This window comes from Pollachius pollachius (assembly GCF_949987615.1).
Source record: "Pollachius pollachius genome assembly, chromosome: 18".
Lineage (NCBI taxonomy): Eukaryota > Metazoa > Chordata > Actinopteri > Gadiformes > Gadidae > Pollachius > Pollachius pollachius.
Window position 1 is genome coordinate 2,607,879 of NC_136951.1, and position 14,208 is coordinate 2,622,086.

General features: G+C 42.8%; 1 protein-coding gene across 1 annotated transcript in view; it reads left to right on the forward strand.

The window, feature by feature from the left end:
* Nucleotides 1-1,358: 1,358 nt before the first annotated feature.
* The window catches only part of LOC307089333 (uncharacterized protein), a 17,101-nt gene continuing 4,251 nt past the window's right edge, over nt 1,359-14,208 (forward strand). The window contains exons 1-9 of the mRNA XM_079755545.1: nt 1,359-1,769; nt 4,561-4,638; nt 4,839-4,923; nt 5,078-5,113; nt 5,806-5,945; nt 6,273-6,396; nt 7,636-7,780; nt 8,110-8,220; nt 11,071-11,198. Of these exons, the coding sequence (XP_079611671.1) occupies nt 1,580-1,769; nt 4,561-4,638; nt 4,839-4,923; nt 5,078-5,113; nt 5,806-5,945; nt 6,273-6,396; nt 7,636-7,780; nt 8,110-8,220; nt 11,071-11,198 (1,037 nt within the window). The 5' untranslated portion in view covers nt 1,359-1,579. The remainder of the gene's footprint in view (nt 1,770-4,560; nt 4,639-4,838; nt 4,924-5,077; nt 5,114-5,805; nt 5,946-6,272; nt 6,397-7,635; nt 7,781-8,109; nt 8,221-11,070; nt 11,199-14,208) is intronic.

Sequence of the window (14,208 nt, forward strand, 5' to 3'; positions counted from 1 at the left end):
TTGCAGTGATTTGTTGACTTGCTGCCTGAGACTTTTTTGTCAAAAAGGAACGAGGAGCACGAGGAACTGTCCGATGATGCGTGGCTACTGGATATCGGGTTTTTGACAGACCTAACGGCAAAACTTAACACACTCAACAACGAGCTGCAGGGAAAGGACAGACACCTGCCCCACATGATTAGCGCAGTGAATGGGTTCAAGGCCAAGCTGGGTGTTTGGACCACACACCTAAAGAACAAGAGGCTGACCCACTTCCCCAACCATTAGAAAATGTCACACGCCATCAAAAACAAGGATGTTTTTAACCCTGAGCAGTACTGTGCCCAGCTGGACAAAGTGAGAAGTGACTTTTGGGGACTGGTCAGCAAAGAGAAGTATCCTCTCCTCACTGCATGTGCACTATGAGTGAGGGCCTACTTTGGATCTACTTATCTTTGTGGAATGGCGTTTTCACAAATGAAAATAATCAAATCAAAGTACAGGAGCTGCCTTACAGACCAACACCTCACTGACTGTCTCAGGCCGGCTGTCTGTAGCTATGAGCCAAACTTCAAGGCACTCACTGACAGTATTCAGTCACAGCCATCACACTAATTTGAGCAACATGACTGCAAGAGTTTTGCCTTTAGATGGCGTTGTGAGGTGATGCTGCTTTAGATGGGACATGGCGCTAACTTAATTGCACTGACTGAGAATTTTATTAGCACACATTACAGTTCCACTTTCTAAAATGTGAATCATACATTTGTTAACTTCCATATGGGTATTAGTATCTGTCCACTGCAAGTGTGTAGATTTTTTCCTCTTTGTTGTGTTGTGTTTGCTGTGTTGTGTGTGTGTTGTGCAAATACAGTTGTACAATATTATAAATGGGAAATAGGGCACATGGCTTTATTTTTTGTTTTCAGTTAGTTTTGCTGAGCAAAGAATTACATGTAATTCATACAATTAGACTCAATAAAAGGCCTTAAATTGGAAATACATTCTGCGCTGTCTGTTTTTTCTCAAGTCTTCAATAGGTAGATCTTGCCTTTCACACAGGTTGAGGTCAGAGATCTTGGGCTTAAAAAGGTTGATGACCACTGTTCTAGCTGCAGACGGGAGTCCTACCTCTTCACCTGCACACTGGGAGGGATCTCTATCCACCAATTACCCGCAGCCTCACAAACTGGGCGGGGGCTCTGTCGACCAATACCAGCAGCCTCACAAACTGGGAGGGATCTCTATCCACCAATACCAGAAGCTCCACTGCCTCCGTTGACCAACTACCGCGATACAACACATGGATTCAATCTATCTGGTTGTACTATCGCGAGAGGAAGAGCGCAATTGACCGATCGTTCGGCGACACCGGACCGACGACGCGAATTAAAATGCGATCCATTAGGTGAGTAGATGACTTCGGCTTCCCAGGGGGCGGACTAAAAGTGGACTACTTGAGCTCTGGGATCTTGTAGTTCCTCCTTGAGTTCAGAGTTCCTCCTTGAGTTCAGAGTCAACACATACCGAGGTAGATTTCTCGAGTACTGCCGGGGAACTCAGAAAAAGTGACCCGGACCGAGACTACAGGTTATAAATAATGTCCGAGTTACCTGGAAACGCGGGGTACCCGGTGCTGGGGGACAGGTCGCTGGAGTTTTATAAAGACCCGGTCGGCTTCTGCGACCACCGGCTGGAGAAACACAACAGCAGAGTGTTTCAGTCCCGACTCCTCAACAAGCCCACCGTGTTGGTGTGCTCCGTGAAGGGGATGAGAGAGGTGCTGCACGGTGAGTGTGAGGGGAGTCAGAGAGGTGCTGCACGGTGAGTTACTAGTAATGGTAGGCAAAAAGATAGCCCATTTTAATAGAAAGTTAAGCATTAAAGAATATTGTTACTTACTATGAGCTTATCTCTCTCTCTCTCTCAAGTGTGTGTCACTAATACACACACTTTAACACACTATGTGACGTCAGGACTCTTGCACCGTGTGCGTGCGGCTCATGTTACTACAGCGGTGCGGCTGTCAAAAGGGGAAGTCAAGTGTGTTGAGATACATTTCAAAGTACACTGATAATATATTGTGGTTACTGACAATACAGACCCAGTATATCGACCACAGTTACTTACTGCGGTCGTTATATTGTTTCTGGAAACCATTCTCACGTGTTTGGAATATACCTCAACTAACAACTCACCCCTTAATCTGTGTAGCCCGTGACTAAACCGCAGGTGGTCAGCAAACTACAGAGAACTGATAGGTTGGGGAAAAAGGCTTGCTTCCTTATCTCACACTGCTGTTCCAGGAAGGGCTGATATAACATTAACCAATACGTTATAACCATAGTGCTACCAGGAAGGCTGTATGTTACCCGTAGTCCCTCTCCTTCCTCCGTGATCCTATCTTATCTGTTCTAGTAAACTGTTTGTATGGACCTGATGACAGGCCAGGCTTCTGGTTGGAAACACACCTGAGTTTCAGGTTCTCTAACAGTCCAGGTCCTGTGCCAGGATACTTTTATTTGAAACGTCTCGTATATCCTGAGTGGAAGTAACTATGTGCACCGGCACTCCAGGTAGAAAGGAAGTCCTTGTTCATCTCAGCAGCACAGAACCTGAGACCCTCATACCTGAAGGTGGAGATTGGTCTACCTGACTATACATGGTACATTGCACACACTGATTCACAAAGCTGAATGAAAATGGACAAAGTGATAGTTATAGAGACGGAGTTCAACAAAAACAGGTCGTGTGTGTGGTAGAAAAGAAACGGTATGAACATTTTATATTGCGATTAACATGTTCCAATTTATCACGTTATCAGTATTATAACAAGTTTTACATTGAAAACCACAAAAAAGCATACTTGACATTTTTTATTTTGCATACACAAACAGTTAGATCCCAAGAACCCAATGTACAACTTTGACACTGGAACCCACTATTGAATATAATTAAATGACCAAAACAAACAATATCAACTGCACCATACAGCCATCAGAGGGCTTGATTGAAGGCAATTTACCTGTTTCCTCTGAAACCTGTCTGAGCTAATATCTACAATACATTGACTGTTAACATTGTGTTTGCATACAAAATACTCTGGATTATCAGTTTATCGTGGATTTATGCGATCAAACCCAACTATGATGACAAAAATGACAAAGGTTAGAAATAATTTCTGGTTGTAGAGTGAATCTTTTTCTTCATTTTTTTGTGCATCTCTTTCAGTTTTGATGAAAGAGTTATGTGGTTTGGTTGTAATCATTCTTATAGGGGCCGTTTGTAAATTTCTGTTACTAAAAAATGCCTGCACTTGTTCCAGATGTAGCTCAAGCCTTGCTTAATTTTCTCTGGGTTTAGCAAATAATTACCCCTCCAAACTGAACTGCAATTTACATGTCACTTGTTCACATTTTTAAAATAAGAATTACATCATCAATCGAAATCTTAAATCGAAATATACCTTTTACATCTATATCTAAATCTTATCGAAATCCTAAGCGAAATGCTAAATCTGAGCCAAATCTTATATCTGAATCCTGAATCCATAAAAAAATATGCTAATTGTCATACATATGCTAATTTGTTTAGACTCCTAACCAGTCAGATTTTGGGGGGACATCACGTGAATTGGGTAGGACACTGATCCGGAATTTTACCACGGTTTATCGTAAAACCGGTAACCGTTTCATCCCCGTGCGTGGTTGTGTGTGTCTTTCAGTGTGTTCTTTAAGTCTAAAGTAAACATATCATCCTACAAAAGTTTCTTGTTTTAATGGTCTCTAGCAGGTTATAACAAGAAAAATAAATGTAGAAAGGTTGAAACGCAGTGAGCTGTTGAGCTGTTTAATTAAGTGGATTTATAATGTACTATAAACTTGAATCTTTAAGACCAGCTGGATTTATCCCAGATGGGAAAAACTGCATCAAAACAACCGCATATGTGTCCGGAATAAAAGACATGCACTGGGAACTCAGTATATTGGTCTAGCTTGTAGAGAAGGAGTAGGTTATACTAAAGCTGCCCACCAGAGAACAACAGAGATTTCTTCTTCATTCTCTCCAGGGTTTAATTACTGATTACCTTGTTTACACGGCACTCCCCAGCTCACTCTCTGTGTGCAGTCACAGACTGTAGACCCTGTGGGCCCTGGTCTAATCACTAATTTTTCTTGCACAATTGTTCTCGTCGCTGCTTTTCTAACTTTAGCATAATAGCATTAGCATAATAGCATTGGTAAGGACTGTGATTCCTGCTATGGTTTTTAACTTGCACTATGTCAGTTTCTCCATTAGAAACATGCGGGCTTGTGTTGTATCCACAATAAAACAGTTAATTGAATTGATTGAGTTTGTGTATGGGCATGGTTTATTCTCAATATATTGAGATATTTCTTTAATAAAGTAAAAAGCTGCAAGAGAAAAGTTCCATAGTGCAGTTAGTGTATAGATAAACATTATAGATTGTTTGTATTTCCTGCTATGTTTTGAACATTAGCGTTGTAAGAGACCGAACGATAAGCTAAATACTAAGAATATGCCTTTAGCTGACTAATTTGCAGTTTGTCCCCTCTTCAGAGAAGTCCAGCGTGTTTCTGAAAGACCCAACGGATCTGATGACCAACATGTATGGTGACACCCTCGTCACCACAAACGGTACACACACACACCCATGCACATACACATGCTCACACATACACACACATACGTGTCTTGAGCTTTTACTATTTATCAATTTGAAGAGCTAAAATGTGTGTGTCTGTGTGTGTGTGTGTGTGTGTGTGTGTGTGTGTGTGTGTGTGTGTGTGTGTGTGTGTGTGTGTGTGTGTGTGTGTGTGTGTGTGTGTGCGTTCCAGGTGAAGAGGCGTGTTTGCTGCGTCTGTCTCTGAGCAGTTTGTTTACGGGGGCGTGTCTAGAATCATGGAACAATGACCTCATCAGGTACAAACCCAACCTTCTCCTCCACTCTCATGTCGCAACCATTCTCAAACACAAAGTGAAAGTACCCGGTAGTAAGTGATTAGTTACTAGTAACCATTTCTAACTAGATTATTCTTGCCCTAATTTATGTTCTTCTTGTTATTTCTCGTCTCAGTGTGTGTGAGCGCCACCTCCAGGCTCTTTCTTCCAGGTAACAAACAAAATACAAAATACACTTTATTTAACCTTGATTTAGATTTATATTTACATATACATTTAGGGCATTTAGCAGACACTTTTGTCAAGAGCAACTTACAAAAAGTAAATTTTTCAGAAGAAAGAGAAACAACAATTTATCGCTGTCGGTACATTAAGGATGTTCATAGGACCAAATGCCAAGCACTAACAATCGCTAGGTTAACCCATTCCCCATATACAACAAACATAGCTGGGATAAGTTGCTACACAACTAAGTGCGATACACAATAAGTGCCAGGACGTAAGACATGCACTTTGGAGCTTTTGTACTGCGGCTATGCTATTTACCCCATAAAAAAATATCAAAGCTAGAAAGTTTCTCAAGAATAATACGATGTAACATCTGTAGTTTATTTTATATGTTTAAATATAAAGCTATAACTGTAGCTACCACTCAAGCTACTAGGGGCGGCTCATGGGAAAAACATACACAGTGCAGGTTTATTCTTTTATAACTATGGGATGATTATTCCAAACATGCTATTATACAAATGAGAGAATCCCTGTCCAAAAAGAACAATAATCACACACCCTAACCAGTTATCTGCATTACTGTCATTGCCAAATACACATAACAAACAAACAAATAATACAATATTGTGTGTGTGTGTGTGTGTGTGTCTGTGTATGTGTGTGTGTGGGTAGTGGTGAGCCCCAGTGTGTGTACTCTCTGTTTAAGGCTCTGGGGACAGAACTGGTCCTGGGTCTGTTCCTCAACGTGTGGCCAGACGAGCACCCTCAGCTCTACCAGGAGATTACTGAGCTGTGCACGCAGCACTGGCACGGTACACCCAGGCATGCACATGCATAAACACACACACACACACACACATGCATATACACACAGACACATGCATTTACACACACATGCATCCAAATACACATGCATAAACACACAAACACATGCATACACACGCATAGATACACAAATACACATGCAAACACACACACACACACATAGACACACATACACATGCACAAGCAAACACAGACAGACACACAAACAAACAAACACACACTGGCATGTTAAGACACATGCACACTCCTAAATACACACCCATAAAGGCATCGTCAACACCGATGCATAACATGAGGTGTGGGTGTGACCCCAGGTCTGATCTCGGCCCCGGTCAGCCTGAAGGTGCCCCTGTGGTCCTCAGGGTTCTCCACCGCGCTGGAGGCCCGAGACAGGCTGATGGACATCATCAAGGACAAGCTGGAGAACGACAAGCATGGGTAGGTCCTCACCTAGAGGACTACAGGGTCCTGGTCTTCAGGACTACTGATAGATAGATAGATCAATGTAATATCCTTTACAGGAAATGACAGTGTCAATGCAGCTTCAAGACAGACAATCACCCCACATTTCCTCAGATAGCTTCAATACATCCATACACTGCTGTAACACAGACGGCAAGTCAAAATACAATAAATTACAATAATGATAAATACAAAAATAAAGTCCTAAGTTATTTTTGTGCATTGTAAAACCTTATAGCAGTTCTTGATCACCTTCAGGGCGTGGGTGAGTGGGGTTGGTCATTATTGAACCCCGTTTGTTCAGCATTCTGGCCTCAGCCACGTGCTGGACCAGTTGTTGCTCAGCCCCGACAACTGGGCCGGCTTCCTGATCAACTTGTCCAGTCTGTTTTTGTGTGCTGTGCAGGCGCCTTCTCCCAAAAGGCCACAGTGAAAGGGTCCTGGTCCTCACCTGTAGGGCTACAGGGTCCTGGTCCTCAGGACTACAGGGTACTGGTCCTCAGGACTACAGGGTACTGGTCCTCAGGACTACAGGGTCCTGGTCCTCACCTGTAGGGCTACAGGGTCCGGGTCCTCAGGGTCCTTGTCCTCACATGTTGGACTACAGGGTCCTGCTTTTCACCTACAGGGTCCTGGTCTTCACCTACAGGATCCTGGTCCTCACCTAAAGGGTCCTGGTCCTCACATGTTGGACTACAGGGTCCTGCTCTTCACTTACAGGGTCCTGGTCTTCACCTACAGGGTCCTGGTCCTCACCTTCTGGCTTCTAGACAGCCTACCTTTAATGAGTCTGTCCCTTAAAAACACCCCTTCTTTGTTCGTCTGTAATATACTGTTCTATTACTCTATTATTTATTAATTTATTAATAGCTTTCTATTCTATCACATTCTATAACACGTTATATTACAACAATCTATAACACGTTCTATTAACACATTCTATAACAACGCTCTATTACCACATTCTATAACACCACTCTATTACCATGTTCTATAAGACAGTTCTATTACCACATTCTGCAACACTGCTGTATTACCACATTCTATAACACTTTCTATTACCATATTCTATAACTCAGGGTATAACCACAAAGGTGAGCATCAAACCATTGCCTTGGTGCTCCAGGCCTAAGGCCTTGACGTCTCAGTGGGCGTGGCTCTGTTGACGTCTCAGTGGGCGTGGCTCTGTTGACGTCTCAGTGGGTATGTCTATAGGTTGGTAGGCTCCCTGGGGTCGCTGCCCCTCCCCCATCCGGTCTGCGCCTCCCAGCACCTCCTGCTCTTCATCTCCGCTCTCATCCCCAAAGCTCTGGCCTCCCTTCTCACCTCCTTTACCCTGGCCCTCAGCGGGCCACAGCAGGTACACACACACAAACACACACACACACACACACACACACACACACACACACACACACTCCATATACATATATATACACACGCACATAGATGCACATACTCTCACTCACTGACTCACTCACTCACTCAGCGGGCCCCAGCATGTGGACATATATAAAGAAATATACACATACACATACAAAGACCATCCAAATTCAAACCTTTCTCTCTGTCTGTCTGTCTGTCTGTCTGTCTGTCTGTGTCTCTCTCTCTCTCTCTCTCTCTGTCTGTCTCTGTCTCTCTCTCTCTCTCTGTCTCTCTGCCTATCTCTCGTTCCCTACGTCTTTCAAGGAGAAGATGCGGCAGAGGGCGAAGGCTGAGCCTGAGTTCTTGCGCTGCATGCTATTGGAGGTTCAGAGACTCTGGCCTCCTTTCATTGGTGGACGCAGGATAGCCAATAAGGTTGGGTTGAGAATCTTTGTGTTGACATTTGACAGAAATAGGTTTCAACGTTTTCACACTCACAACCACCAGGTGGCGCCCAACTATTGTCTATTGCCAATGAAAATGTAGTACTTACTATTTTCTCTCATGTGTTTACCACTTATGTGGTCTTAGTTAAGAGGTGGTTAGTTTGGCTCTACTTGAATTTCATGCACTAAGACATTATAGCTATTAATAAAGTAAAACCTTTGTCTTGTACTTAATTTACACTTTGCACACTACACTGTGATTGCAATTTTAACAACAGTACAGAATTAGGATAATTTAAATCTATAGTCTACGTATTTTCCCATTAATAAGCATATACAAAGCTTTTAGTGTATCAAAATGCTGCTGCCCTATTTTACAGCCATAGTTCAGGCCAAACAAGCGGCCTGTATTCCTGGAGCTCTAGTTGTTGATTGGCCGGGCTGAAGTCTCCGCCCCCTGGCCGTTATCTGTTGGTCTCTGACCTCATCGGAAGCTTACGCAACAGACCAATAAGGGGAATCGATCTGGGGTGGCGATTGATTGGCTGGCAGCCATCCCTCAGGCAAGAGGCGCTGGGTGGAAAATGATGACATCATCGACAGGAAGTGACACGCCTCGCTCTGAATAAGGGTAGAGAGAGGTGTAGAGGGAGAGATGGAGAGAGAGTTGGAGAAAGAGTGTATAGAAGAGGGGGTGGAGGAGAAAGCGATAGAGAATGAGATACAGAGAAAGGGAGAAACAGAGAGAGAGGGAGCCAGAAAGAGAGAGGGAGAGACAGAACCTGGGAGGGAGGGAGAGTGAAACGAGAGATCATTTGTATTCACCAACACGTGGAAAAAGGGTTCAAGCCGTCAAGCAGAACCAAGTTATTGTTTGTGTGTGTGTGTGTGTGTGTTTGTGAACATTAACTAAAAAGGAAAGTAAGGTTTGCTACAAGGAGAGAAAATAAAACAAAATTGTCCAGTCTAAGAGAAAGAGACTTAAAGATAATGGAGGAAGAAACTGTGTATATGTATGTTTGTGTTTATATATGTATATGTTTGTAGGTGTGTGTTTATATATATATATATATATATATATATATATATATATATACACACAGTGGGGCAAAAAAGTATTTAGTCAGCCACCAATTGTGCAAGTTCTCCCACTTAAAAAGATGAGAGAGGCCTGTAATTTTCATCATAGGTATACCTCAGCTATGAGAGACAAAATGAAAAAAAAAAAAATCTAGAAAATCACTGTCTGATTTTTAAAGAATTTATTTGCAAATTATGGTGGAAAATAAGTATTTGGTCAATAACAAAAGGTCATCTCAATACTTTGTTACATGCCCTTTGTTGGCAATGACAGAGGTCAAACGTTTTCTGTAAGTCTTTACAAGGTTTTCACACACTGCTGCTGGTATTTTGGCCCATTCCTCCATGCAGATCTCCTCTAGAGCAGTGATGTTTTTGGGCCTTCGCTGGGCAACACAGACTTTCAACTCCATCCAAAGATTTTCTATGGGGTTGAGATCTGGAGACTGGCTAGGCCACTCCAAGACCTTGAAATGCTTCTTACGAAGCCACTCCTTCGTTGCCCGGGCAGTGTGTTTGGGGTCATTGTCATGCTGAAAGACCCAGCCACGTTTCATCTTCAGTGCCCTTGCTGATGGAAGGAGGTTTTCACTCAAAATCTCACGATACATGGCCCCATTCATTCTTTCCGTCACACGGATCAGACGTCCTGGTCCCTTGGCAGAAAAACAGCCCCAAAGCATGATGTTTCCACCCCCATGCTTCACTGTAGGTATGTTGTTCTTTGGATTCAACTCAGCATTCTTTCTCCTCCAAACACGACGAGTTGAGTTTTTACCAAAAAGTTATATTTTGGTTTCATCTGACATTCTCCCAATCCTGTTCTGGATCATCCAAATGCTCTCTACCAAACTTCAAACGGGCCCGGACATGCACTGGCTTTAGCAGGGGGACACGTCTGGCACTGCAGGATTTGAGTCCCTGGCGGCGTAGTGTGTTAGTGATGGTAGCCTTTGTTACTTTGGTCCCAGCTCTCTGGAGGTCATTCACTAGGTCCCCCCGTGTAGTTCTGGGATTTTTGTTCACCGTTCTTGTGATCATTTTGACCCCACAGGGTGAGATCTTGCGTGGAGCCCCAGATCAAGGGAGATTATCAGTGGTCTTGTATGTATTACATTTCCTAATAATTACTCCCACAGTTGATTTCTTCACACCAAGCTGCTTACCTATTGCAGATTCAGACTTCCCAGCCTGGTGCAGGTCTACAATTGTCTTTCTGGTGTCCTTTGACAGCTCTTTGGTCTTGGCCATAGTGGAGTTTGGAGTGTGACTGTTTGAGGTTGTGGACAGGTGTCTTTTATACTGATAAGGAGTTCAAACAGGTGCCATTAATACAGGTAACGAGTGGAGGACAGAGGAGCCTCTTAAAGAAGAAGTTACAGGTCTGTGACAGCCAGAAATCTTGCTGGTTTGTAGGTGACCAAATACTTATTTTCCACCATAATTTTCAAATAAATTCTTAAAAAATCAGACAATGTGATTTTCTGGATTTTTTTTTTTCATTTTGTCTCTCATAGCTGAGGTTTACCTATGATGAAAATTACAGGCCTCTCTCGTCTTTTTAAGTGGGAGAACTTGCACAATTGGTGGCTGACTAAATACTTTTTTGCCCCACTGTATATATAGTATATATGTGTGTGTGTTTATCTATCTATCTGACTGTCTGTCTGTCTGTCTGTCACTCTGTCTGTCAGTCAATCAATCAATCAACACACATATGTATATATATATAAGTGTGTGTTTGTATGTGTGTTTACAGGACACAACTATAGAAGGCTTCTCCGTGCCCCGGGGTCAGGTGGTGATGTACGTCAGCCACGCAGTCCACCGTGACCCGGAAGTGTTCCAGCAGCCCGACCACTTCCTGCCCGATAGGTGGACAGGAAGGTGAGCCTCGTCCATCTCTACCCACGGGCTGCTGTAACACGGACGCCTGTACACTGCTTTAATACGGCTGCTGTACACGGGCTGCTGTAACACGCTGCTGTCACACGGACGCCTGTACACTGCTGTAACACGCTGCTGTAAAATGGACGCCTGTACACTGCTGTAACACTGACGCCTGTACACTGCTGCTGTAACACACTGCTGTAACACGGACGCCTGAACACTGCTGCTGTAACACGCTGCTGTAACACGCTGCTGTAACACTGACGCCTGTACACTGCTGTAACACAGCTGCTGTACACGTGCTGCTGTAACATCGACGCCTGTACACACGCTGCTGTTACACGACGCCTGTACACTGCTGTAACACTGATGCCTGTACACACACTACTGTAACACGGGCTGCTGTAACACTGGCTGCTGTAACATGAACGCCTGTACATACGCTAGTCAGACGGGCTGCTGTAACACTGCTGTAACACGGCTGCTGTACAAGTGCTACTCACCGGGTCAAATGGAAGACCCGGAAATAGGTCCAGAGATATGAGTGTAGGCTGATGTTGCCATAGTGACAATCTTTGTGTCTGAGCTGTAGTAGTAAGGGAGCGCTATTGTCATCGCTCATCTTTTGAGCAGTTTTGTTTGGGAATCGGGAGTCATTGAGCAGGCTCTTTTATCCACACAGACAGTGGAGGTTATTAAGGAGCAGGTAGGGTTGAAGGAGGCCTCTGCAGGAGGCGTAGGACATTGGAGACATTCAGCATGCTTAAGGGTATCATTATTTCTGTAGCTCATGCCATCTTACAATATCAAACAAAAGCCCTGAATTCATTTATTCATCCTCCCATTCATGAATTTGTTCATCAGGTAGTTAATTCATTCATTTATTAATCTGTTTAGCTCCATTTATGAAGTCATCCGTTCAGGGATTAATTCATCGATCAGTACAGCTCCATTCATTCATTCATTGATCTAAGCCTCCCTTATTCAGTACAGAGACAATCATTCATGTTTTCATCCACTCATTGATTCATTAGTCAATCGGTACAGTTGTGTTCATTCATCCTCTCAATACCACATCCATGAATTCATCCATTCATCAGTTAATCCATCAGCTCCATTCATGTTTTGTCTGAACTGAACTCATTCAGGCTCTTCCCCACAAGGCTGAGGCAAATACAGGTACTTGTTGCCATGGCAACCGGTCACCTGACAGCCTACCGTGTCTGTGTGTGTGTGTGTGTGTGTGTGGGGGGGGGGGGGGGGGGGGGGGGGGGGGGTAATTAGTCTATTTTTCTCAACTCATTAAAATAGATCCAAGTGAACTCAACACAAGTAAAGAGAACCCGTGTTGGTAATCGTGACATTGTATGATGTAAACAGACACACTCCTATTCTGGCAGCAGATACTTTGATCCCTAGATCTGTTTAGAGACCGTTCCACAGCCTTCCTCTCTAGATCTGTATCTTCCAGTCTGCGACACTCTCTCAACTGAACACAAATGTGTCCTCAGCCCTGGAACACACCGTACTGCGGTCGGTAGACACAATGTCTGGGTGGTCACTGGTCACACAGCGTAGGAACTCAAACCCCTTACTATTCTGTGAACATTTTCACACAGAGACACAATATGTGTCATATTATGTGTGACCTTCATCTCTGTCCTCCAGTAGAGAGCATCAAGTACTTCACAACTGAAGAAATGTCGGAGTATTCTTGTGATAAACGTACCCTTCCTGTGGAAGTGTTCGTGGTTCGATTACAGTCAAGTATGTCTTTATAGGAGACATTTTCAGGCATTCTCTGAAAAAAAAGCACATGGCAATGAAAAGCTTTAGTGTGAAGCAAACCTTTGTGTCTGTGTGTGTGTTGTACACGCCCACCATGTGTGCTTTTCCACTATCAGGCCGACTGAAGCGCTGAATGACACGCCTAAACACCCACACAGGGTGCCCAGATACAGGAAAACCAAACTTTAGAACACATAGCTAGTAACACAATGTTATACACTGTCTCATTGTAGCTTGCAACATGAAGCATAGTTAGTAGCATATGGCATAGCTAGAAACGTGTCACATACTAAGCTACATGTAGCTAGGGTCATGCCTACCAAGCTACCTGCTGTATCACTGATTCTACATCAGAGAGGTGTGGAAGGTATCTGACTAAACAGAGGATGTAAGTGAATGTAAAAGTGTCAACCAATATGTTATGTAATACATCAAATTAATTAATGGTTGGAAATATGAGGGGTAATGTTTTTTTTTAACACCCTGACATTAACCATTACTATATGAATAGATGGATAAAATACACTAAAATATACAAGCTTTGATGGAGAGAATAAAAGCTTGTTACACAGTGTAGCTGTAACTAGTAATAGTTATGTACAGTGTTTCTGTAACTAGTAATAGTTAAGTTACACATCATAGCTATAACAAGTAATAGTTATGTTACACGTAGCAGTAACTAGTAATAGTTATGCTACACAGTAGCTATAACTAGTAATAGCTATGTTAAACATTGTAGCTGTAACTAGTAATAGTTATTTTAGACAGTGAAGCTGTAACTAGTAATAGTTATGTTACACAGTGTAGCTGTAACTAGTAATAGTTAAGTTACACAGCAGCTGTAACTCGTAATAGTTTTGTTACATATTCTAGCTGTAACTAGTAATAGTTATGTTACACATCGTAGCTGTAACAAAGATAGTTATGTCACACATTGTAGCTGTAACTAGATATAGATAAGCTACACAGTAGCTTTAACTAGCAATAGTTATGTTAGACAGTGTAGCTGTAAATAGTAATAGTTATGTTACACATCGTAGCTCTAACAAAGAAAGTTATGTTACACATTGTAGCTGTAACTAGATATAGTAAAGCTAGGTAGTTTAGCTATAACTAGTAATAGTTATGTGACACATTGTAGCTGTAACTAGATATAGTAAAGCTACGCAGTTTAGCTATAACTAGTAATAGTTATGTTACACATTGTAGCTGTAAATAA